At 60.4% G+C, this 24,708-nt stretch overlaps 2 protein-coding genes across 5 annotated transcripts in view; one reads left to right on the top strand and one right to left on the bottom strand.

Moving 5' to 3' along the window:
* AP3D1 (adaptor related protein complex 3 subunit delta 1) overlaps positions 1 to 20,193 on the top strand; it is a 47,187-nt gene extending 26,994 nt beyond the window's left edge. For 2 of the 4 annotated variants that reach the window (XM_060094691.1, XM_060094687.1), the window contains exons 6-32: positions 1,075 to 1,204; positions 1,923 to 2,062; positions 2,166 to 2,239; positions 3,419 to 3,468; positions 4,418 to 4,467; positions 4,567 to 4,615; positions 5,690 to 5,835; positions 5,911 to 6,059; positions 6,137 to 6,367; positions 6,804 to 7,035; positions 7,770 to 7,915; positions 8,367 to 8,508; positions 9,089 to 9,160; positions 9,796 to 9,871; positions 10,199 to 10,398; positions 10,744 to 10,817; positions 10,968 to 11,142; positions 11,703 to 11,759; positions 12,293 to 12,391; positions 12,586 to 12,732; positions 12,952 to 12,999; positions 13,306 to 13,495; positions 13,711 to 13,799; positions 13,881 to 13,966; positions 14,519 to 14,640; positions 14,747 to 14,826; positions 19,045 to 20,193. In XM_060094691.1, coding sequence (XP_059950674.1) covers positions 1,075 to 1,204; positions 1,923 to 2,062; positions 2,166 to 2,239; positions 3,419 to 3,468; positions 4,418 to 4,467; positions 4,567 to 4,615; positions 5,690 to 5,835; positions 5,911 to 6,059; positions 6,137 to 6,367; positions 6,804 to 7,035; positions 7,770 to 7,915; positions 8,367 to 8,508; positions 9,089 to 9,160; positions 9,796 to 9,871; positions 10,199 to 10,398; positions 10,744 to 10,817; positions 10,968 to 11,142; positions 11,703 to 11,759; positions 12,293 to 12,391; positions 12,586 to 12,732; positions 12,952 to 12,999; positions 13,306 to 13,495; positions 13,711 to 13,799; positions 13,881 to 13,966; positions 14,519 to 14,640; positions 14,747 to 14,826; positions 19,045 to 19,140 — 3,150 coding nt within the window. In that variant the 3' untranslated portion in view covers positions 19,141 to 20,193. The remainder of the gene's footprint in view (positions 1 to 1,074; positions 1,205 to 1,922; positions 2,063 to 2,165; positions 2,240 to 3,418; positions 3,469 to 4,417; positions 4,468 to 4,566; positions 4,616 to 5,689; positions 5,836 to 5,910; positions 6,060 to 6,136; positions 6,368 to 6,803; positions 7,036 to 7,769; positions 7,916 to 8,366; positions 8,509 to 9,088; positions 9,161 to 9,795; positions 9,872 to 10,198; positions 10,399 to 10,743; positions 10,818 to 10,967; positions 11,143 to 11,702; positions 11,760 to 12,292; positions 12,392 to 12,585; positions 12,733 to 12,951; positions 13,000 to 13,305; positions 13,496 to 13,710; positions 13,800 to 13,880; positions 13,967 to 14,518; positions 14,641 to 14,746; positions 14,827 to 19,044) is intronic. The other 2 variants (XM_060094689.1, XM_060094690.1) reach the window with 2 other exon arrangements.
* Positions 20,194 to 23,084: 2,891 nt separating this feature from the next.
* IZUMO4 (IZUMO family member 4) lies at positions 23,085 to 24,345 on the bottom strand. The gene is given in 5 exon segments (XM_060092407.1): positions 23,085 to 23,164; positions 23,277 to 23,303; positions 23,781 to 23,852; positions 23,969 to 24,049; positions 24,132 to 24,345. Coding segments are annotated over 5 exon segments (474 nt in total).
* Between the last annotated feature and the right edge of the window lie 363 nt (positions 24,346 to 24,708).

Genomic DNA, 24,708 nt, shown 5'->3' with positions numbered 1-24,708 from the left:
AGGGTTGCCTGTTGCACACCAGATTCTCCATGATTGGGGGGCTTTCCCCCTCCGACCACGATAAAGCAACATGGAAGGGTGGCATGTTCCTCCCAGGAGGGTTCTGTCCGTACGTGGCCCGTTCTCTGTGCAGACGGTCAGGCCTTGGCTCGCGGTCTGGAAGGCTTTGGGTACACGCAGCTTCTAGATCCTGGGCCAGCACAGCACGGCCCAGGCTGCATCCAGTCACCGCCTGTTATAAATGGTTTGTCCACACACGGCCCCGCCCCTTCGTCCACATGGTGTCCCTGGGCTTCCCAGCAACAAGGGCAGAGTCAGACGGAGACTCTGGCCTGCAAAGCCGAGTATTGATCTTCAGGGCCTCTTCAGGAAGTGTGAGGAGCTCTCTAGGTGAAAGTGGTCACGAGCCCACAGCGGGGCGGTAGTGAGCTGTCACAATGAGTTTCGGTGCCGGGTCACGGGGGTGGGGGTGACTTCCTCAGGGCCAGGCTGCCTCGGGCCCTGACAGGTGAGGAGTGTGCCCACCTGCAGACGAGAGGCCCTCCTAGCCGGAGCACAGTCCCGAAGAAGGACAGGAGCTCCAGGGGTGCAGTGCAGAGGTGTGGAGGGGGCTGAGGCCCGGGCAAGGGGCCCTGCTCTGGGGACAGGTCTTGGTGGCCCGAAGAGTCCGAGGCCAGTGTTGACACGTGGAGGCTCTCTCCAGCGTGACCTTCCATTTGGGGCCCCCCTCCCTCATTCTGTCAGTGCGCCCCAGTAAATCCAGGAGGCCGGTCTCAGCCTCCAGAGGGCAAGCTGGGATCATGGACTCAGGGAGGCAGGTTTCAATTCAGTCTAAGACACTGTTGTGTAATCCCTGGGCTGGGGGGGCAGTGGAGTAAACGTGCAGGCCGGGCTCAAAGGCCAGAGGCCAGATGAGCTGGAGAGAGGGTTATCCTCCAGGTGATGGAGGCGAGACGCGGGCAGGTGTGGGAGGGGAGGGGAGGCAGGGGGGCGGGAGCAGGGGGTGCAGGAAGGACCGGGGAGGGGTGGGCGCAGTGGTGTCAGCAGGGAGACTGACACCCTCTGCCCCTGCAGATGTCGCACACCAAGCCGTACATCCGGAAGAAGGCTGTGCTGATCATGTACAAGGTGTTCCTGAAGTACCCCGAGTCTCTGCGCCCTGCCTTTCCTCGCCTGAAGGAGAAGCTGGAGGACCCTGATCCCGGTTTGTTGACTTGAGTTAAGAAGGGCCCCATGTGGGGCCGTGATGCTCCACCAGCGTCTGTGAAGGCTTGGTGGAGGGGGGTACTAGGTCCCGGGACCCCGTCCTAGCCCTCCCCCATAGGGCACCTTCTTACTTCCTGGCACCACGAGATGCCACGTTCACTTTCTACTTTCCCGCCAGTCCTGGAATCCGCCGTTTCTTCAAACAGCTCTAGTTTTGTTAGCTGGTGTGGGATTTAGAAACCAAGACCACTGGGTGTGCTTATTTCTGCCAGCTGTCATTGCCTCCAGGCCGCAGCAGACACCACACTCGCTCACTGGGGAGGCCTCCCTGTCTGCATGTTCGCTGTCTCATGTTTATTCTGCTGCCTTGATGGGCAGTCCCACACCACAGGGTTCACTCCTGCCTCTGCCTGTCCTTTTCTGTAACTCCATCCGGGGAGACCCTGGGCCATGCAGATGTAAAACAGCTTCTCCAAATCTTTGCTTGTCTCGGGAGAATCTGCTGTGCGTTGCAGAGGATCACGGGGTGTGGAGTGTCGTGGTTAGGGTCAGGAGCCGAGGGGCAGGGGAGGCGGGCTGGGGGCATGAGCGGGGGCAGCCCTGGGGGGAGGCGGACAGAGCACCTGGAGTGACTCTGATCCTGCTGGGGACACGCCCCGAGGGTCCGGCCAGCTCTGGAGGACGCCCCCTTGCTGATGGCGTCCCTCACTTCACAGGGGTCCAGTCGGCGGCAGTCAACGTCATCTGTGAGCTGGCCAGACGTAACCCCAAGAACTACCTTTCCCTTGCTCCGCTCTTCTTCAAGCTCATGACCTCCTCCACCAACAACTGGGTCCTCATTAAGATTATCAAACTGGCAAGTGTCGCCCCTGGGGTGTCCTGGGCATGCCAGCCAGCAGAGCCCCGGGCTGCCGTCCCATCCCTGCTTCGGGTGACCACTGGCCTCTCTTGTCCCCTAGTTTGGTGCTCTGACCCCCTTGGAGCCAAGGTTGGGTAAGAAGCTGATTGAGCCTCTCACCAACCTGATCCACAGGTAGGGCTTGGGGCGGGCGTGGGAGGGGTGCCCCAAGGAGGGGCGGGCGGAGGGGCACCCAGGCCTGAGGGCCTGCCGCCGCCAGGAGCTGCGTCTCTGCGCTCTCCCTTCCTCGGTCTGCAGACAGCACAGTCAGGACAGGGTGGAGAGGGAATTCCCTGGTGGGCCAGTGGTTAGGACTCCGAGTTCTCACTGCCGAGGTCCCGGGTTCAATCCCTGCTTGGGGAACTAAAGTCTCACAAGCGTGCAGCGCCGCCAGAAGTAGACAGACAGACAGATAGATAGGCAACGGGGATATATTTTAAAAATAAAAAAAGGATGGAGAAAGCTGTCCCAGCCAGTCTCTGGTTCACAAGTAGACCTCAGCAGTCTAGTTGAAGAGCCCTGGGTGAGTGTGTCACCGCCCAGTTCTGGAATGCTCTAGGAGCTTCTACATGACTTCAGGTGCCTGTGGTTGAATTGTGGGGGCCAAGCTTCAGGTGCCAGGAGATTCTGCTCCTGGGGTCCCGTGGGAAGTGGCCAAGGGCTTGGGACGTTGCTGATTTTAAACAAATCACCAGTCACCGGGTTTATAGTAGCTTGTGGTTTTCAGAGCATTGATAAGAAGCCATCAGTCCTATGACCGTTCATGTGGACTGCCTCTGGTGGCCTGTGCTCTCGGGTTTGGGGGATTTGGGCTTGAGAACATCACTGTGAGAATATCAGAGTGGAGTGGACGTGCCTGGTGCCCACCCTGGTCGTCCTGGGCTGTGCTCACTGTGGCCCTGGACGCCCCCGAGGGATGACATGGGGCACGACTCCGTGTTCTTCCTGCCTGCGCGTGGCCAGGCCTACTCCCTGTCCCAGTGGAGCCGGCCAGCAGGGTCTGGGCTGGAGGAGAGAGGCTTTTGGGGAACTTGGCTTCTCTTCATGGGGGTCGCAGAATAAGAAGGTTATCCGTGCATGGGCTGCAGTGGCGGGAGCATTTCAGGCCGCTTTTGAGGGCTACAAGGGGTGCTTCTGTCCCTTGGAGGAACCTGATGGCCTCGCTGCCCAGGGTGGGGTGTCACTGGCATGGCCTTCAGACCCGAGGCTTCCTGGGCTCCGCGTTTCCTTGGAGGTGGTGCCCCCAGGGGTCTCGGTGGGGTGAGCGGGAGGCAGGCGGCCCTGTCTTCCCAGCTCCTATGTTTCTTTCTCTAGCACGTCTGCCATGTCCCTTCTGTACGAGTGTGTCAACACCGTCATCGCAGGTGAGCACCGGGGTGACCTGTTCTGGAGCAGGGAGCTGTCGCCAGCGGGGGAGCTGGTCCCCGGGCCTCACCAGAACCTTGAGGTTCCCGGCTGGGAAGCTGTTTAGCCCGGCCCGTCTGCAGCCCCTTTGGAAGTGTCAGCTTGGACACGGTTGCAGCCAGAGTCATTGCCAACCTCGGGCTCCAGTGTTAAACACTGCACCCTGGCATCTGCCACACCTACCAGCAAGACCGCTTTTCATGAGCATTTTAAAGCAAATCTCAGGCCGCTTCCCCTGTGGCGTCTTTAGCATAGGACCTACAACCAGGAGAATTCTCGAGAGGGAATCGGCACTTGCTCCCCAAAGGGTCTCGTGGAGTCCATTAGTTGCAATCAGACCACCTGGTGACTTGTCCCTGCCACCCAGTTTCCTGTAGATAGGCAGAGGGAGTTGGTGGCCCAAGGGTTCAGCTTCTTGCTGTCTGCCCGTGCCTGCCTTAAACTGTCGGATGCTCCTCACAGCCCGTGGGCAGCCTTAAGTTCAGTGAAGCCCAGGAAACTGGCCTGGGGTCTATGCTCGTGACTGCTGTGTGGGCTGTGAGTGTCACTGAGGGTCAGCGACAGTGAAAGGGAGAGAAAGGGCAAGTGTGGGACTTGGGAGCAGGGCAGGCTGGCCAGAGAGTGGTCCCTGAGTCTGGAAAGGTCTATGAGGAGGACCGAGGTATGGCAGGATTGCAGATGGCCCTGGTGATGGGCAGAGGGAATGGGGATGCAGACGGGAGGTGGGCCTGGTCCATCGTGTGTCGCGGGGCCAGCGGGTCTCAGCTGAGGGCTGACCCACGGACCTGCCCTGGACAAGGACCCCTGGTGCCCGGGGTCTGTGGTCTGCTCTCTTGGTCGCAGAGACCCAGCCTGGGGTTCTCACTGGGGCCGGTCACGTGGGGCCCTCACCCCAGTCATCTGTTTCAGTGCTCATCTCGCTGTCGTCTGGCATGCCCAACCATAGTGCCAGCATCCAGGTATGCCATGGGACCAGGGGCTCCCCTCCTAGGCCCCAGGGACACCGACTCTGCCATTGGTTTAGAAGATGTGACCAGTGGCATCTCCCCTCTTTACAGCTCTGTGTTCAGAAACTGAGGATATTAATAGAAGACTCCGATCAGAACTGTGAGTTGCTCCCTCTGCAGGCCCTGCGCCCTAGACCTCAGCTAGTGAGGGCTCGTCCCTGCCCGAGAGGAGAGCGGGCCTGGCATGGCTGGCAGATTCCTCCCTGGGTACGGCCCCCTCGTCTGCACGGCGGGTTCCTTCCAGCCGGCATCTCGGTGTCGCTTGGCCGTGTCCACTGGAAAGGTCTTTAAGCTCTGGGCCCTGTGCCCACATCCACGGGGACCTGGGACCCGGTTGCAGGGGGGAGCCGGGGAGGCTGGCAGAAGTGCAGTTGAGACATAAAGGGCGAGCTCAGCCCCGGGGGGAGCAGGCTGGGCGTGGAGGAGAGTCCCCGCGGGCATGCTGCAGGCCCCCCCGGTGGTTAATCAGATGGGGTGGTGCGTGGGGCTCCTGACGAGCGAGGGGGAGCCACTGTCCGTCTTGCTCGTGTGCCAACTCGTGCACTTCCTTCAGCAGACGTGTGCTGTCGAGGGTTCCAGCCAGTCACACGCTCCTGCTGCCAGGACCACGGTGGAGAGGGCTTCTGAGGGCCTGGTCATGTGGGCTGCTCATTTTTTGGTTTTCTTTTCTGGTTTTCTTTTTTTTTTTTTTTTGTCTGTGCCTTGTGGCTGCTGGGATCCTAGTTCCCCAACCAGACCAGGGATTGATCCTGGGCCCTTACAGTGGAAGTGCGGAATCCCAACCACTGGACAGCCAGGGAATTAATTCCCTGGCTGCTCATTTTGAATCCAGGTCTGTTTGTTTTGAGCAGGAGTCATCGAACTTTTCCTGGAAAGGGCTAGATAGTAATTCTCGTCAGCTTTGCAGGCTGTGTGGTCTCTGCCACTGTAGTGTAGAAGCCTGCTGGCGGGTGTAGACCACAGGCCTGTCGTGTGCCAGTAACGCTGCCCTAGAGATGGGCTGTGGCCCAGTCTAGATGACGGTGCGTTGGGCTGCTAGAGGTGGGCAACGAGGTGGGCCTGGTGCCTGTGAGACGTGGGCCGACGGGGCCCAGGTGGCTTGGGGTGGGGCTGCAGGCCTGGCCTCGCTCTCAGAACCTCGTCCACGTCTGAGAGCACTGCGCTGTGTCTGCAGTGAAGTACCTGGGGCTCCTGGCCATGTCCAAGATCCTGAGGACGCACCCCAAGTCCGTGCAGGCGCACAAGGATCTTGTCCTGCAGTGCCTGGACGACAAGGACGAGTCCATCCGGCTGCGGGCCCTCGACCTCCTGTATGGCATGGTGCGTGCCCACCCTGCCACCTGGCCGCCCTGCCTGCCCACCCGGCCCATCCCTCACCAGCCGCCGCCCCCCCAGGTGTCCAAGAAGAACCTGATGGAGATCGTCAAGAAGCTGATGACCCACGTGGACAAGGCCGAGGGCACGACCTACCGCGACGAGCTGCTCACCAAGATCATCGACATCTGCAGCCAGTCCAACTACCAGCACATCACCAACTTCGAGTGGTGCGGCCCGCAGCCCAGCGTGCGGGCGGGTGGGCGGGCAGGCGGGGGGCGCTGCCCTCACGGGCTCTGTCCCGCAGGTACATCAGCATCTTGGTGGAGCTGACCCGGCTGGAGGGCACCCGCCACGGCCACCTCATCGCCGCCCAGATGCTGGATGTGGCCATCCGCGTGAAGGCCATCCGCCGTTTTGCCGTGTCACAGATGTCCGCGCTGCTCGACAGCGCCCACCTGGTGGCCAGCAGCACCCAGCGCAGCGGCATCTGCGAGGTGCTCTACGCGGCCGCCTGGATCTGCGGGGAGTTCTCTGAGTGAGTGGGGGCCAGGGGCCTCCTGCTCCCCAGGGGAAGCGGGTGTGCCCGCCAGACCCCAGCCCCGGCAGCCGCCCCGCCCACCCGCCTACCTCCTCTCTCCCGCCCTCATTGGGCAACAGCTGCTCTCGCGGTGAACGTCTCCCGTCACGGGGAGCGGTGAGAGGTCTGCCAGCCGCTGGCCCAGCCTTCCTCCCCTCCTCACCGCTGCAGCCACAGGTCATCCATTGCCAAATTCAGGCCGTTGATAGTTTTCCTTTCCTTTTTCTCGACTGCTTTGTGCGGCTGCTCTGTGACTGTCACGCCATTGCTGTGGTTTCTCCCTTCACATCCCCTCCCTCAGCACCTGGCATCGGGCGGGGACTCGCAGGGCTGGTGCCAGCCCTGGCACACAGACCCACTGGGGCGGCTGCTCACCGGCCCTCCCTATCCTCAGGCACCTACAGGAGCCCCAGCAGGCCCTGGAGGCCATGCTGCGGCCCAAAGTCACCACCCTGCCGGGCCACATCCAGGCCGTGTATGTGCAGAACGTGGTCAAGCTGTACGCAGCCATCCTGCAGCAGAAGGAGCAGGCCGCGGACGCGCAGGTGGCCCAGGAGGTCACGCAGCTCCTGGTGGAGCGGCTACCCCAGTTTGTGCAGAGCGCGGACCTGGAAGCCCAGGAGCGGGTGAGCGCCACACGTCGGCACGTCCTCGGGGTCGGGTCAGCTACGGGAGAGCAGCTTGGGCAGGGGGGGTGGGCAGATCTGGAGCCACCATGCTGGGGAGGCCCTGGGTCAGGGTGGGTGGGAGACTGAGCGAACGGGAGACCGTGTGAGGGTATGTGGTCAGCCCGAGAGGGAAGCATCAGAGGTGACTGCGGTCCTGGAGGATGCTGGCCAGGAAGGTGGAGGAGAGCTGGTCGGAGGAGAGCTTGGCATGGCGTCTGGGCATCGGTGGCCTAGGAGCCCACCTCTTGGCTCTATGGTGACGTGGGGCTCTCAGCTACCCAGACCCCACACCGGCGCTCAGTGGGCCCCGGCGGCCTCTGCGGTCATGGGCGGGTGTGTGCCGTGTGCCCCTCTGCTGGCTGAGGGTCAGCTGCGCTCTTGGGGGCCGTGTGAAGGTGCCCTGGTGGCCGGCGCTGCTGCTCACTGGGGCGGTTGCCTTGTGGGGTGGTGCTCAATCCACCCCCAACCCCTTGTCTCGCCCGGGAGCCCGTTTGTGTCCTCGTGAAGGAGACAGCAGCTGGGCTGGCCTCCTGGCTGGCCTGGTCAGCGGCTCCTCGCAGCGTGTTCTGCAAGTCCTCAGCAGGGATCTGGCTGGGCGTCTGCACTGTTTGAGCGATGCCCTGCGGGGGCTGAGTGGCCTTCAGGGCCAGGCCTCCGTAACTCCTTCCTGACTCATCCATGGTCCCCCCCAGGCATCCTGCATCTTGCAGCTGGTCAAGCACGTCCAGAAGCTTCAGGCCAGGGATGTGCCGGTGGCAGAAGAAGTGAGTGCCCTCTTTGCTGGGGAGCTGAACCCGGTGGCTCCCAAGGCACAGAAGAAGGTTCCGGTACCCGAAGGGTGAGCCTTGTGGTCCGTCAGAGGACACAGACGCAGGGTGGCATGAGGGCCTACGGAAGCAGAACCACAGCCCGGACCTGCTGTCCAGACGGGCGAGGTGGAGGGGGCTGGGAGGAAGGCCCCCTGAGGCCCCAGCCCCCTGTGGGTGGGACAGACCCTTCTCACACAGACTGTAGGCACGGCACTCACTAGTCCTCCTGGGGCCCTGCTGTCCCCACCCCTGGTGCCACCCCTGGGAAGCAGGTTGGCTGGTAGTTGTCGCCCACAAACCTTGCGGGCAGCGTGAGAATGGGGGGGGGGGCTGCCCAGGCTCCAGGGTCCCTGGTCTGCCTTGCCCGCTGTGACCTCGGGCCACTGCCCAGCCTTCATATCCTTGTCTCCAAGGGGACGGCAGCGTCCAGGGCCAGGCATGCAGGCCGGAGCCACCGTGTGATCTCACTGTGTCCTGCAGCCTGGACCTGGACGCCTGGATCAATGAGCCGCTCTCGGACAGTGAGTCTGAGGATGAGAAGCCCAAGGCCATCTTCCATGACGAGGAGCCACGGCACGCCAAGCAGCGGCCGCCCGAGGCGGACGAGCAGGAACTGGCCCGGGTGAGGCGGGGCGGGCCAGGGCCGCGCATGGTCAGGTCTGGGCTTGAGTCCACTGTCCGGTGGGCAGCACTGAGCCCACCTTCGACTTTGGGTGGGGTTCTTGTTGAGACCAGGAGTGGCCTCTTGAGCCGGGAGCTCCCTAGGGAGACCGTGGGGCCCGAGCACGCTCAGGCCCTGGGGTGCCCGGCATGCCGTGCCCACCTGCTGCCTGCACTCCTGGATGCGGGGCCTCAGGGTGTCCTGCAGACTGGAGAAGCAAGGCGTGCTGCGTCCCCCACTCCCCCGCCTGCCTTCCTCGCCCAGCCTGCCCCCAACCCCAGGCCCTACCCCGGAGCACGCGGCCTCTCCGACCCCCACCTGTGCAGCTCCTGGGTTGTCCCTCCTGCCGCCTGCCTGTCTCCCACTTGCTCTTTCCCACCGCTAGCCTCCGTCTCCTGGTGGTCAAAGGCCAACAGTGAAAGTGGCGAGGGGTCCCGCCCCCCCCCGGGTCTGGCGCGTGAAGGTGGCCCCCACCTGGGAGGATGCGAGGGTGAGGGCTCCGCGTACCCGCTGACGTGCACGCTGCATCCTGTCCCCTCAGCGCCGCGAGGCCCGGAAGCAGGAGCAGGCCAACAACCCATTCTACATCAAGAGTTCCCCGTCCCCCCAAAAGGTGAGGCCGGCCTGCTCGTCCTTGAGACACGCTCCCACGGGGCCCGTCCGCTCTCTGTCCACGGCCTGTGCGGGGCTGTCAGCAGGTCCACGGGCAGGACCGTGAGGGGCTCCCGACACCAACACTTGGGGAGTGAGTCCTGCGTGGGCGAGGTCAGGCTCCTTTGCCTTGGTGGGAGGGGAGGGGGCGTGAGGGGACCTGGGGTCCTGCCTGGAGCCACCTCCTTCATCTATACCTTCCCCCCTGCAGACCCGTTGTCCGTGTTGGGCTCCCCTGGGGACATGTGGCTCTACGGGGCGGGTGCTGCGCGGTTTCCCTGCTCCTGAGATTTCTGCGTCACCCCTCTGAGGGGCTGCAGGGTGTCCCCCGCCAGCACCTGTGTGTCAGGCTTGCTGATTCCAGCCGTCCTGGGGGCGGGAAGCGCTATGTCACCATGGTTCCAAGCCTGCACTGTTTTTCCGACTTGGAAAGAGAAAGGATTCAGGTGCAAAAAATGGAGGTCTTGCACCCCATCCTGTACTCGTCCCCACTGGCAGCCCACCCCCGTCTTTGTGACCCCTTGCTCTGGGGCGTCGGCGCATCACGCTGGGCCCGCCGCCCTGCCCAGTGACGGGGCCTCGGTGTCTCCTCTCTAGCGGTACCAGGACGCGCCAGGTGTGGACCACATTCCCGTGGTGCAGATTGACCTCTCGGTGCCCCTGAAGGTGCCAGGCAAGTGTGTGCCCTGTGGCACGGGTGACGGGGACCTCAGGCCAGGTGCAGACGCTGCCTCGGGCCTGCGCTCCAGCCTTGCACCCCGTGCTGCATCCTCGTCCCAGCAGGCACGGGTGCACGCCACGGCCCCCAGGTTCAGCCCCACACCCCTCACCGCCCTGGGGCCCCCCTCTGCGTCTCGGTACCCAGAGGGCATTGCCCAGCATCCCCTTCCCCCAGGCATGGGTCTCGGGGCTGTGGGTGAATCAGGTGGCAGCAGGGTGCTGGCCGGGTGGGACGTGTCCACGGCTCTGGGCTGAGTGCCGCACGTGCACCTGTCGGCAGGGATGCCCATGTCAGACCAGTACGTGAAGCTGGAGGAAGAACGGCGCCACCGGCAGAGGCTGGAGAAGGACAAGAGAAAGAGGAAGAAGAGGGAGCGGGAGAGGCGGGGTGCCCGGCGCCACACCTCACTGCACACCGAGAGCGACGAGGACATCACCCCCGCCCAGCGTGTGGACATTGTCACCGAGGAGATGCCCGAGGTCAGCTGCGGGCCTGCGTGTCGGGCGGGCGCCCTTCCCCGAGGTGGGCTCCACCCTCGCGTGGGCCTGCCCATCGCTGCTGCCTCTATGGCACGGGGCAGCCTCGGCCAGCTGTGCCCTGTGCACCGTGAGCAGGTGGCCCCTGCACTCCTGCCCTATTACCTGTGCTGAGTTCACTGCCCGCACCGAGAGCCAGGCTCCAGATCAGACTCCCTCGTGGGTGTGGACCTGGTGGCCTGTTTCTGAAAAGGGGGAGGTGGGGGCCCTGTGGACCCGTAAGGCTTGGCGGGGTCGGGGTCCGGACGGGTTGATGTGGATGGACGCAGGGCTCCTCTCCCCCCTCAGAACGCCCTGCCCAGTGACGAGGACGACAAAGACCCCAACGACCCCTACAGGGCCCTGGACATCGACTTGGACAAGTGAGTGCTGGGACTGAGACCTGGGCAGCTGCCCCACGGGGCTGGACGCGGCCTGGGCTCCCCATGGCCTGGTCCCTCCCTCTGTTCTCTGGTTACTGCACAGAGGGGGAGCGGCCTTGTCACGGACCCGCCTCCTGTGACCACCCCCAGGCCCCTAGCCGACAGTGAGAAGCTGCCCGTCCAGAAACACAGAGACGCTGAGACCTCCAAGTCCCCGGAGAGACAGGACGTCACTGTCGTGGAAAAGAAAAGCAAGAAGCCCAAGAGGAAGGAGAAGAAGCACAAGGAGAAAGAGCGAGAGAAAAAGAAGAAGGAGGCGGAGAAGGTGAGAGCCAGGCGGCGTGTGTCACGTTGGGCGGGGCGGGCCCGGGCTGCCAGCCACCCCTCTTTTTTTTTTTTTTTGGCGGTATGCGGGCCTCTCACTGTTGTGGCCTCCCCCGTTGCGGAGCACAGGCTCCGGACGCGCAGGCTCCGGACGCGCAGGCTCAGCGGCCATGGCTCACGGGCCCAGCCGCTCCGCGGCATATGGGATCCTCCCAGACCGGGGCACGAACCTGTATCCCCTGCATCGGCAGGCGGACTCTCAACCACTTGCGCCACCAGGGAGGCCCCACCCCTCTTCCATTGCGCGCGTGACACGCGTGTGGAGGGGGCTCCTACACAACCGTCATGCATGGCTCGTGGGCCTTGCCGCGGAGCAGCGTGATTCCGCCTGGCCACGTGGTCCTGGCGGACGCTCGTTTCCGTGGCGGTAGCGCTGGACGTGCCCCCAGCTCCCTGCACACTTGGGCCCTGCGGGGCCGCAGTGGCCTGTGCCTGGCGGAGCCACTGTGCTCTCTTGGGGCTGCTGGCTCTGGCCAAAGACGTGTGTTCCTGTGGTTTCAGAGTGCGGACTTAGACTTCTGGTTGTCCACCACGCCGCCTACTGCCACCCCAGCCCCGGTAAGAGCCTGCTAGTGACCTGTGCTGGCCCCGAGTGCCCCTCGGCAGACACCTATGCTTTTCAGCCTTGGAGACATCAGGGCGCCACCTCGGTGCCCTGCCCTGGCAGTGGAGGAGGTGGGGGACCCTCAGGCAGAAGCTTGGTCTGGGCTGGCTCGGTTCTGTGCCTGAGGTCTCGCCCAGGCAGTGGTTGTGTGGCCGGCCCTCGGCGCAGAGCCCGGGCCCCCAGAGCCAGGCAGTGCTCCTGAGTGACCGCTTTGTGTTAGTGGCTGGGGCCTGGTGGCTCTGGGGTCTCCAGCCGTGACCCCGGTCAGTGCCAGCCGGCCACAGGCCGGGCCTCCTTTCCCCTCTGCTGGCCACCGGCGCTTACTGGGGGCCACACGTCTGTCTGCGTGCTGGCGACACGCCTGGCATGCGGAGGGAGGTTCGTCACTGCGGGGTGTCCCGGACCAGGGCAGGGCAGGGCTGAGGGCACCGGCCACGCCATCCTGGGCGCCAACTGCCTTTAGAGCCTGCCACCCGGCTCCCTGCAGGAGGAGCCCGGCGTGAATGCCGCGGTCACTGCCCCTAAGGAGGAGCCCAGGGGAGAGGAGCAGGACGCCGGCGAGGACGCGGAGCAGGACCTCGAGAAGGTGTGGGACGCGCTATGCAGGATCCGGGCTGGGGGAGGTGCTAGCCCGCCACCAGGTCCCACCGAAGGGGCTCCTGGGGCCTCCTCACAGCGGCCTCCTGTCGCTGTGCACATGGGTTTCTGCTTCCACATGGCTCCGTGGGGCTGTGACTCGCACAGGAGCATGGGCTTGACCTGAGCCCTGTTCTGTCTCAGAAGCCTTCCGAGCAGAAGAAGAAGAAACACAAGAAGGACAAGGGGGAGCGCTCCAAAGACAAGAAGAAGCCCAAGAAGAGGGCGCCTCCGAGGGAAGGGGAGGCCGAGCCCGTGCAGAACGGCGCGCTCTGTGAGGAGCCGCTCCCGGTGAGGGTGCTTCCCCAGCACGTTGGGAGCGGGCCGTGGGCGTTGCACCCTCCCTGCGGTCCTCCCGGCCCTGCCAGTGTCAGGAGCCCCGGGGTGTAGACTCGTGTTGTCCAGGACCCGCGGGTGCTCCTAGTGTTTCCTGCCGGCGCACCTGGCAGCTCCCGACGTCAGCCCCAGGTCCTCACCGCCCAAAGCTGAAACGTTTCTCTTTTGTTCCAGCCCATGTCTAGCTACTCTCTCCTGGCTGAAAATTCTTACATCAAGATGGTGAGCCATGTGGGGGTTACGGGCGGTGGGGCTGGGCGGGCTCAGGGCTCTTGTCTCTGGATGTGCAGGGTGTGCAGCGGAGCCGGGCGGCCGGCGAGGCCTGCTTACAGTGGGTCGGGAACAGCTGACGGTCATGGACAGAGCTGGAACTCCGGTGCTCGTGCGAGGGCTCAGGACGTTCCCTTCTTCGCACGTTCATGCAGTGGGACAGCGGGTGGTGCCCACACTCTGCCAGGCCCTCATCTAGACCCACGGGGGTCCCTGGTGGGCTCCCCTGCCCCGCCGACCCTGGGCCTTACTGTGCAGACATACGACGTGCAGGGCAGCCTGCAGAAGGACAGCCGGGTCACGGTGTCCGTGGTCCTGGAGAACCAGAGCAGCAGCTTCCTCAGGAACATGGAGCTCAACGTGCTGGACTCACTCAACGCCCGGCTGGCCCGGCCAGACGGCTCCTCGGTCCATGACGCTGTCCCCGTGCCTTTCCAGCTGCCCCCTGGTGAGTGGCCCCCGGGGCGCCCAGGAGCCCCCGGATCCTGTCATCTGGTGCCCCCTCAGGGCTGAGCCTGGCTTCCCTGACCAGGGCAGGCAGCACTGAGGACAGACCCAGGCCAGGCTTGCGTCCCTGCCACCTGCCCAGGTGGCTGCACCCCCATCCGCCACCCCAGGCCGTGCCCTGTGCTGCTTCTCAGGTCCGTTTCTCGCCCTCTCCAGGCATCTCCAACGAAGCCCAGTTTGTGTTCACCATTCAGAGCATCGTCACCGCGCAGAAGCTCAAAGGGACCCTGTCTTTCATTGCCAAGGTACCTGATGGGGGAGGGGGGGCACCCTGAGGGTCAGGCGCGTGCCCCGCCCCCGCCCACCCTGCGCCCCTGCTCCTGCAGAATGATGAAGGTTCCACCCATGAGAAGCTGGACTTTAAGCTGCACTTCACCTGCACCTCGTACTTGGTCACCACGCCGTGCTACAGGTGCGCCACCCTCCCGCCCACCCCTGGCTCCCCACTTCTGTGCCATGGGAAACTCTCCATGCGGTCACCTTGGCAACGTCCTCTGACCTGAGACGAGGATGTGCACGGAGTGTTGGGTGACCAGCTCGTGGTTGGTGCAGAACGCCCAGCGCGTCTGCCGGGCCGGCCAGCTCGGGCGCCGGACTCTCAGCACAGGCCTGGCGGCCCTAACGCTGGACGTCCAAGCCCAGAGTGCAGGCAGGGCTGGCCCTCCTGAGGCCCCTCTTCGTGGCCCTCTCCCCGTGTCCTCACGTGCTCATCCATCCCAGCACATCTGCATCCTCATTTCATGTTCCCACAGGGACCCTGGTCACGTTAGATTAGGGCCCTGTCTCCAAGTGCAGTCGTGTCCTGGGGACACAGTTCAGCTCTTGACTTCCTACCAGCCCTTGGGGCACCCTGAGCTATAGGCCCACAAAGGACGTGCCCCACCCCCTGGGCTGGGGTCTCTGCCTCCCCTGCTGCAGGGGAGCCCCCTGTTGTCCCCCACCCTGTTCTGTGTCCTTCCCACAGTGATGCGTTTGCCAAGTTGTTGGAGTCCGGGGACCTGAGCATGAGTTCAGTCAAGGTCGATGGCATTAGTATGTCCTTCCAGAACCTTCTGGCAAAGATCTGTTTTCACCACCATTTTTCTGGTAAGACTGGACGTGCTGACAGATGGCTTGGCCCTCTTCCCATACCTGTGACTGTCCCCTGCTGCCAGGGGCTGGCCCGGCCTCACCCCCAGGCCCTCTGTTGCAGTTGTGGAACGGGTGGACTCCTGCGCCTCCATGTACAGCCGTTCCATCCAGGGCCACCACGTCTGCCTCCTGGTGAAGAAGGTGAGTCCCATGGGGGGGCCCCAGCCAGGCCTGTCCACCCCTCACCGCTGTGCCTCCTTGAGCTGTGTTTGTGAGGGGTGTCGGCCTTTCCTTTTCTCCGTCTGACCTTGGCATCAGGGCACTAGTGCATTCCCTCCTCTCGCATTTCCCGGAAGAGATTGCGTGTAGTCAGTATTCCTTCTTGCATGTTATGTAGAATTCGCCAAGGAAATCGTTTGGGTCTGGGGGTTTCTTTTTTGAAGGGTTTTTTATCTACGAGTTCAGTTTCTTTCTTTGATAGTTGCAAGACTTCTTGCTTTCTCTGTTTTTTATTGGGTGATTTTTGGTAGTTCGTAGTTTTCAAAGAATTGGTCTGTTTCATCCAAGTTATGGAACTGATAGTGTGTCAAGTTGTCCAGTTCTCTTTGTGTGCTTTTAGTGTCTGAGGGATCAGTGGGGATTATTTTTCATTCTTGATGTTGGTAATTGGTGTCTTCTCTCATTTTTCTTGGTTATCCTGGCCAGAAGTCTTACTTATCCATTTTGTTGATCTTTTGAAAGATCAATTTGATAACCAATCTTTTTAAAAAGTTAGGGACTTTCCTGGCAGTGCAGTGGTTAGGACTCCGTGCTTCCATTGCCGGGGGTCCGAGTTTGATCCCTGGCATGGTGCGGCCAAAAAAAAAAACAAAGTTAATGTTTCTTTAAAACAATAAATTTTATTGAGTTCTGCTGCATATCTCCTTACTTCTGCCTGCCTTGGGTTTATTTTGCTCGTTTGTGGTTTCTTAAGGTGAAAACTTAGACCAAGACCTGTCTCCTCTTCTTCTTCTTTTTTTTTTTTTTAAATATTTGTTTGTTCGTTTATTTACCTACTTATTTTTGACTCGAGCCAGGTCTTTAGTTGCCGCATGCGGACTTATTAGTTGTGGCATGTGGACTCTTAGTTGCAGCATGTAACTCTTTAGTTGTGGCATGCGGGATCTAGTTCCCCGACCAGGGATCGAACCCGGGCCCCCTGCATTGGGAGCGCAGAGTCTTACCCACTGCACCACCAGGGAAGTCTGAGACCTGTCTCTTCTAATAAAGTTTTTAGTGTTATAAATTTTCCTCTAAGTACTGTTTTGGATGAACTGCACACATTTTTATGATTCATTTTCATTTCTATACAGTTGAAAATACTTTCTATCACTGCTTTCTCTCTGACCCATGGATTACATAGAAGTATGTTAACTTCCAAGCGTTTAGAAAGTTTCCTGTTGCTTTTTGGTTACTGATTTCTAGTTTGACTTTTCAGGCCTTTGAAATGTGCTGAGGCTTGTGCTCTGGCCCAGGATGTGGTTATTCTGGGTGGATACTCCATAGGTGCCTGGAAACATGTTATACCTGTCACCTAGATCTTGCTGGTTGATGGCGTTTTCCTTTTCTTCTGGATCCTTGCAGATTTTCTTCTGGCCCTTGATGAGTGAGCAAGGAGTATGAGGCCAGTGGTGGTCAGTTGGTCTGCTCCCCCAGTTCGTCAGGCTTTACTCCATGTGTGGGAGCCCTGTTGTTGGCTGTGTGGACTGTTAGAACTGTGGGATCTTGGGACTTCCCTGGTGGCGCAGTGGTTGAGAGTCCGCCTGCCGATGCAGGGGATACGGGTTCGTGCCCCGGTCCGGGAAGATCCCACATGCCGCGGAGCAGCTGGGCCCGTGAGCCATGGCCGCTGAGCCTGCGCGTCCAGAGCCTGTGCTCTGCAACGGGAGAGGCCACAGCAGTGAGAGGCCCGCGTACCGCAAAAAAAAAAGAGAATTGTGGGATCTTGGCAAGGGATCCTCATCAGTGGGTGTGCTCCTCTCTGTCCTGGGCTGTGTTCTTTTCTCTGAAGGCTACCTTGTCTAGTATCAGTACAGGCACTCCTGCTCTCATTTGATGGGTGCTTACGTGGTATGTCTTTTGCTATGAACCTGCCTTTATCCTGTTTGGATAAGAATTCCTTGTGAATGCTGTAGCGTTTGGGTCACATGTCCTTATTCATCCTGTCAATCTGTGTCTTTCAGTTGTTGTGTTCAGACCGTTTGTGCTTAAAGTATTACTGATATATTTGGGTTTGTCCCACATTTTGTTTTTTCCCTGTGTTTATTGTTCCTCTTCTTCCCACTCCCACTTTCTGTGGCATATTGTGAGCATTACAGTATCCCGTGTTTATATGTTGGCTGTGTTATTGACGGTTTCCGTGTATCTGCTTGGGGGGCTTGAGGGATTACATTACACACTTGGTGTGCACAGTCTACTTGGAACTCAGGCGGAATGTAAAAAGTTCACACCGTCTCGGTCCCTTGACCCTCCCTTCGCACGGGCAGTTGTCTTAGGTTTTGCCTTTGCAGACGTTGAAGACACTTTACGCCACGTTACAGCTTTACAGATTTCAGAGAACTCGGGGTGCAGGTGGGGGCGGGAGGGGGTGAGATTGCCTCTTGTGCTCGCCCATGTGTCTACCATTTCTGTCGCTTTCATTCCTCACGTTCCACCCTCTGGCTCATTTCCCTCTGTCTGAAGAACTTCTTTTTAGATCACGTCTATTGGATGTGTATTCTCTTAGTTTTCCTTCATCTGATTATTCTTTATTTCAGTATTCCTCAAGGCTGTTTTTGCTGGGTATGAAATACTGGCTTTGTCGGTCTTTTCACTCAGTACCTCAAAAATAGGCCATTTCCCCCCTTTTTTTTTCATTTTTTAAAATTAATTTTTATTGGAGTATAGTTGCTTTACAATGTTGTGTCAGTTTCTACTGTACAGAAAAGAGAATCCGCTATACGTATACATATATCCCCTCCCTTTTGGACTTCCTTCCCATTCAAGTCACCACAGTGCATTCCACCTGTTTTTTGTTTTTTTTTAAAAGAAACTAAATTTTTTTATTAGTTTCTGCTTTATAACAAAGTGAATCAGTCATACATATACATCTGTTCCCACATCCCTTCCCTCATGCATCTCCCCATTTCCCCCTTTTTAAAAAGAAAAAAAATGAAAAAATATACTTATTTGGCTGCGCCAGGTCTTAGTTGCAGCATGCAGGATCTTTTTAGTTGCAGCATGAGGGATCTGGTTGCGGCATGCAGGATCTAGTTCCCTGACCGGGGATCGAACCCGGGCCCCCTGCATTGGGAGCACAGAGTCTTAGCCACTGGACCACTAGGGAAGGCCCTAGGCCATTTCCTTTTGGTGTCTGTGGTTTCTGACAAGGAACATTTTCCTTTTACTAGGGAATGCATCGTTTTCCTCTGGCTATTTTAGGTTTTTCTTTGTCTTCAGTTTTCAGCAGTTTGTGATGTGTCTGGGCATTGACTTCCTTGGGTTTATGTTAACTGTGTGGAGTCTGCCGAACTTGCTGAATCTGTGCGTTTATGTCTTTTGCACAACTTGGAAGTTTTCAGCTATGATTTAAATACCTCTTCAGCACTGCATTCTTTGTCCCCTCCTTCCGGGACCCCTGTGATGTGAATCTCAGACCTTTTGTTACTCTGCGCACCCCACTCCACCTCCGACTCCTTTCCACTCTCTGTTCAGCTTGGATTATTTCCATTAATCTCTTGTCGGGGTCATTGACTCTTCTGTCATGTCCATTCTGCTGTTGAGCCCATCCAGTGAGCTTTTCATCTTGGCTGTTGTATTCAGGTCTAGAAGTTCCACTGGGTTGATCTTGACTCTTCCATTCCTTTGCTGAGATGTTGTGTTTTCTTGTGTGCTTCAGGAGTGTACATGGTTGGTGATGGGAGGTTCTCGTAGTAGCTACTTCAAAGCCTGTTAGGTGATTCCAACATCCACCTCTTCTCGATGAGTGTTTGTTGATTGTCTTTTCCATGTGAGCTGAGATTTCCCCGGTCTTGCGGTGCCGAGTGATTTTGGACTGTATCCTGGACACTTTGAATAGGAGGAGACCCTGGGCCTTCCTTACACCCTGTGGAGAGCGTTGACACACGTTCCAGCTGCAGGACTTCTAGTCCCATGCCCTCCGGTTTTCACGGCCTTCCTCTCTGCAGGGCTGGCATTGCTGCCTCTGCCGCGCTCTGCCAGAGCGTCCATCCTGGGCCCCTGGGAGACAGAAGGGCACGGTGCACCTGCTCCGTCTTGCCTGGAGCCCCTCCTTTTGATTATGAAAGCACCTGGGCATACGAGAGCATTTGCAAACGTTGGAGGTGCATGGGAGTAGCAGGGAGGCGTCTCAAGGCGCTGGCCGTTGTTCCCCCGTTGCAGGGTGAGAAGTCGGTGTCGGTGGACGGGAAGTGCAGCGATTCAACGCTGCTGAGCAACGTGCTGGAGGAGATGAAGGAAACGCTGGCCAAATGCTGAGCGCGCCGCCCGCCATGGGGAGGGCTCGCAGGGAGGGCGGCCAAGTGCCGGGTTTCTCCTCTGTCGCAAGGACTGGGTGCAGCCGGGAGATAACCCAGTCCACCGTCATCCACTGTGTAGACACTGAGGTTTATGTTGCGTTGATTTATCCTGTCATCTTTTTTACTTTGCCCTCACTGCTCTCTCTGGCGAGAAGCCCCCTTCCACTCCCCAGGCCAGCAGGGGCTTCTGTAGCCGGAGCGGACTGTGCATGTGGCCACAGGAGCTGCCCGAGGGGGAGGGTGACCGCCATCCAGGCCGGTTCCTGGTGGGGACCAGACGCGATGGCGCGTTCCGCTTCTGTCAAGCCATCCAAGTCCCATGAGTCCCCAGATGCCCTGCCCACTGGCACCTGGGGGGTGAAGAACAGGCCAGCTACTCAGGCGACATTCCTGTTCATCCCTGACGCCAAGGGTCACGTCCTCCCTGCAGGACACACGGTGGGAGAGGGTCGTGCAGGCTCTCGTCCATCACATCCCGTTCATCCCACCACCGTGTTCGTGTGTCCGCCGAGCAGGGGGTGCCCAGCGGGGATCCCGGACCTCACTGGCTTCCGTGCCCAGTCGGGTGTTGGGGTGAGTGGTGGAGAGCTGCGATTCTGGCCCCTCCGCTCATCACTGGACGCTCTGCAGGTCTGTGCCTGCATGTGCGGAAGGGCCTAGTCCTGGGCTCCGCAGCCCTGACGGCGAAGCATGTGTGTCCAGGGGCGGCTGGGCCCCTGAAATGCACCTCAGGGGCAGGGAGGGGGGACCCCAGCCCACCCCCGTGAGACTGAACTTTCCTCAGAAATGATAGTCCTCGATGACGTTTTAACTTTTCCTTTTGATGAAAACTGTCACTTTAGCATGTAGAGTAACCTATTACAGAATCCTGTGCAGTGATTCTAGAATCTCGAAATGTATGATGTGTTATATAAGAATTTATTTGCTATCGACATTCCCATATAAAGGAGAGACATATCACGCTGCTGTAATGATTCTGTGTCAAGATGATCTAATAAACTTGCAAAACAGACATTCACCTCTTGGGTCTCTGGCCCATGACAGTGTATGCCCCCCAGCCACGGAATTCTGACCCACTGTGGGGGTCAGTACACAGCCCCTGAAATGCTCGTGGTCCGAGGGGGCCTACAGGGCACCCTCATGGAGGTTGCAGTGTGCAGGGGAGCCCTTGCCCTCCTGCTATGCACCCCTCGGCCCCTTGGGAGGGGACGTGGTCCTCACGTCATCCAGGCCCCTGGGCTCCGGTGGTAACGAGGAGCCACCTGACCCCCCCACACGGGATTCTGAGGCGTCCACTGATCTCCCTCCCTTTACTAGGGAACCCCATTCGTAAGGGGTGTGCGGGGTGAGCAGAAACATTACTAAAATTAAGTTAGGTAAACGCTTGTACACACACGCACACACACACCCTCATTTCTAATCTTTGAAGCGCCCAGTGAGAAAGGGGCAGAGTTAGGAGTCCAGACACATGTGTACAGACCCCAGAGTCCCAGGAATCAGCAGGAGCAGATGCTGGAAGGAAGGCCCTGTTGCTGTTTTGCGGTGTTTTTGTTTCGTTTTTTCTTTTTTTTAATTTTATATTTTATTTTTGGCTGTGTTGGGTCTTTGTTGCTGGGTTCAGGTTTTCTTTAGTTGTGGTGCGCAGGCTTCTCATGGCAGTGGCTTCTCTTGTTGCGGAGCACAGGCTCTAGGAATGTGGGCTTCAGTAGTTGTGGCACGCAGGCTCAGTAGTTGTGGCTTGCGGGGTCTAGAGCGCAGGCTCGGTAGTAGTTGTGGTACACAGGCTTAGTTGCTCCATGGCATGTGGGATCTTCCCGGACCAGTGCTCGAACCCATGTCCCCTGCATTGGCAGGCGGATTCTTAACCACTGTGCCACCAGGGAAATCCCCTGCTGCTGTTTTAATTCTCAACGTTGCAGATGGCTTCACTGACGCCACGTGTACAGAGGACTGTGTCAGCAGAGCCCAGTCAACTCCAACCTGAATCCAAAACGTGGGCAGGTGCGGAGCCCCGCACAGAAGCCCCCTCCGGCAGCGGGTGGGGAGAGAGGCCTTGGGGGGCCCCCGGGTGGTCATTGGCCTGGCCCGCCCTGCTCCAGCTCGTGGACCCGCACAGGTCCCGGGGCGTTGGAGCATCCCTCTGGAGTTTCCCTCTCGCCGTTCCCCTGATCTCAACATCGCTGGGCAGGCAGAGGCCAGTGTTCTGTCAGTGAACCCTTGGAAGGAAGGCGCCACACCAGGCAGGGGACCCCTTAGCTGGGGGAAGGGATTGGCGGCTGACCAGGCTGGGAAGGGCCAGCCCAGGAGCCAGACAACTGCCGGGCTCACCACGGCATCCGTAGGCACAGAGGCACCTCCTGTCTGCTGGATGGATGTTGAGCCCTGGGTCACAGTTTGGGTCTGTCCCCTCATGACCCATGTTGGGTGTTTTCTCAAAACCAAGAAGCCAAGCGGTGGGCACAACAGCAGTTCCTGTGCCTCGGCTGAGATGCAGCCGATGTGGTAGGAGCCCCAAGATGCACTGATGCTGGCCCTGGCTTTCACCAAACAGCCTCCTTTCGTGTCATCGGAAGAACCACTTGCCCTGAAGGCTGGTTGCCATGCGCGCCTGGGAAGCCCCATAGCCCCGCCCTGTAGGCCAAGGTCGCACCTCGCCTGGGGCTCCAGACACCTGAAGCTTGGTGACATCAAGCTGCGAGGAGACGTGGGTGCCCCAGTCCTCCTTCCCCTCCCTCCCGCACCTTGCTCTCCTTGGTGGGGTTTGCTGGGGGCCTGGGCCCCTCGTCTCAGCTGGGCATGTGACAGGGCTGCAGACAGACCCTCAAGCTGAACTCAGAGGCCTTGCCTGTTCTCACAGCAGTGGGGTCATGCCCTACACTCCCATGACTAGGGCTGCAAAGGCAGCAGTGGGAGGGGGCATGGGGTTCTGATCTCTGGCTTAGGCACAACTCCTGCCCCTGGAGTCCACCCATGTCCCTGCGGCCTCCCCCAACTGGGTCACTCGAAAGGCTGGAATGGTTCTGTGTGTCCAGGCGAGGGGCAGGAGGAGCTCATGTTTATTCATGGAGTGATGGCATGGGCGGGGTTGCAGAGGTGATGTCCACATGTCCCAGGTGCAGAGAGGGAGACCTGCCCGGCTGTGCCCACCCCATCCAACACCCCTGCCCTCCCCCACTGACCGGGACAACCCCACGCCACACATCCCCGCTCCAGGAGGACGGGCCTGCGGTGGGGGGGGCTTACCTTGTGTTGGTGTTCTCTGAAAGACACAACGGGGCCCCAGTTAGCTCTGAGCTTTGGGGCTGAGGCTGTGCCTGTGGCCCTGAGGCGCCTCCACTGGGGCACGCCTCCACCAGGCGGCGCCCTCCCCAGCTCCGACCACAGCCTGCCACCAGCCTGGGGGCAGGGGTAGGACCAGACTCTGGGGACCCCTTAACCGGGATGTGCCCCTCGTGAGAGACCCTGAGAGACCCTGGGAGGTAGAGCTGGGAGACCCTGGGAGGTAGAGGCTGGGCCCGCCACACTGGGGGCAGGTGCTGCCTTCTGTGGCTGCCCCCGCGCATACTCACCCATGAGGACGTACACGCACACTGCCTTTGGGGAGGGGGAACTACTTACTTGCTCCAGTTATTTCTACAACGACAGCAGGACTGGAGTCAGGGCCAAGCGGCCTTGGTCAGGGTCTCCTCCCCGAGCCCAGCTGCCCTGACTCACATGTGCTGGAGGAGGCCCTGCACTGCTGTCCCCGACTCTGCCGATGAAATGCGGGGACACGGGGTGTGAGGGGGCGCGGCCCACATTCAGGGGCCAGGTGGGGGGCTTCCATCCCCTGCCCGGGTGATGAGGGGACCCTCCAGGGAGAGCCTCGGACCCCAGGGGCAGGGGGCCACCCGCGTCTGAGCCCTACTCGCAGTTGTAGCCAAAGCAGGCAACGTGTGAGTTCGCGCAGTTGGTGCAGGAGATGGTCTCGTACTGGAAGATGCCTGTAACACACCAGAGGCGGCCGCACCCTCCCCTCACCCTCAGTCTCTGGGGCCCCAAGCTGCCGCCACTGCCACCACACCCCATAACCCGGACAGACAGAGGCTCACTCACCGCAGTGTCGCTGACAGTCGATGCAGCCTGTGGGGGGACGAGAGCACAGCCGGCGCCTTCTTAGCAGGCCTGGCCTGTCCCCCGCTCTCTCCCCCTTCCAGGCTGCCCAAGGCTCAGGGCCTGTCCGTTGGCCACTTAGGTGGGCCCCAGCCTGGGATGGGGCAAAGCATGGGGGAGGGCGGCCGCAAGACTCTGAGGCCTCCAGGGACCCGTTGGGGGGCGGTAGCAGGGACGGGTGGGATTTATCCTTCAAGGCCTCCTGTTGGTGCCCACTGGTTGAAAAGGGCCCCCCTCAAGGTGTGGCCCTTCTCCCCCCGTTTCTGCCCTTTCTGAGTTCTGACACTTGGCTGCACCAGGTCAGACGCCCTATTCACATTACTCCAGCCTCACCACGACCTGGCCGGGACCCCAGGCCTGGAAGGAGACTGAAATACTCGCGTGGCCCTGGGTTCTCAGACCCTGGACAGCAGCACCCTCCCTCTCCACCAGCCCTCGCTTGCTCACTTTCGATGATGGCATTCTGGATGAGGTGCACCTGCTCCCGGAAGATAGCTCGCAGCTCGTTGGGAAAATACCGTGATGGCGGGAAGGCAAGAGGGGGGAGGTCACGCACAGTTGGCGGGCGGACCTGAGGTGTCCTGGGGCGGGTGGGCTCTGCCTTAGTTCCCCATGCTCGGTGGTCGCCCCCTTACCAGGGAAATACAGCTTTCCCTGGTACAGATGATCCATCCTCTGGTACACGACGTTCGCCACTTGGTTCAGCTTCTCCAGGGCTGGGGACGGCAGGAGGAGGCGAGTGAGCGGGCCGGGGCCTGGCTGGGCCGGGGGTGCTCCCGGGCGGGGCTCCGCACTCACTGATCTCCGCGGGGATGGTCAGGTGCAGCTCCTTCATTGTGTCCTGGCTCCAGTCAGTGAGCAGCGAACCCGACACGGGGATGTCGCCCACCCATCAGGACTTGAGGTTCACGTGATGGCGGTAGAAGGAGAACTTCTCCGAGAAGTTGTCGTGGCAGTGCAAGCAGCCGCGGGCCAGCGCCTCTGTCAGGGCCAGGCACAGCAGCAGAGCCATGGCCCGCGGCCCGCCGCCCGCCAACCGACGGCGCATCCCGCGCCACGCCCCTCCGCCGCGCACCAACCAACGGTGTCTCCTGTCACGCCCCCAGCCGGGCACCAGCCAACGACGCCCTCTCGGGCCCGGGCCGCGCCCCCACCCCGCCCCGGCGTAGGCCCCGCCCCCGCAACGGACAACTGAGGGCGCCGGCTCATTTTTCAGGCCCCTCCCACGAGCCTCCACTCCTGGGGAGACTCCACCTCCCTGTTGGCCCCGCCCGTGACCTCGCTCCACGCATGCGCTATCGGCCGGCGCAAGCTCCTCCTTCCAGGCTGGCCTCTGTTCGAGGCCCCGCCCCGCTCTACGAGCAAGCTCCGCCCG

This window comes from Mesoplodon densirostris, chromosome 3 (genome assembly GCF_025265405.1).
Source record: "Mesoplodon densirostris isolate mMesDen1 chromosome 3, mMesDen1 primary haplotype, whole genome shotgun sequence".
Taxonomy (NCBI): Eukaryota; Metazoa; Chordata; class Mammalia; order Artiodactyla; family Ziphiidae; genus Mesoplodon; species Mesoplodon densirostris.
The sequence above is the reverse complement of the archived record's forward strand: the minus strand, read 5'-3'. Positions and strand labels throughout refer to the sequence as shown.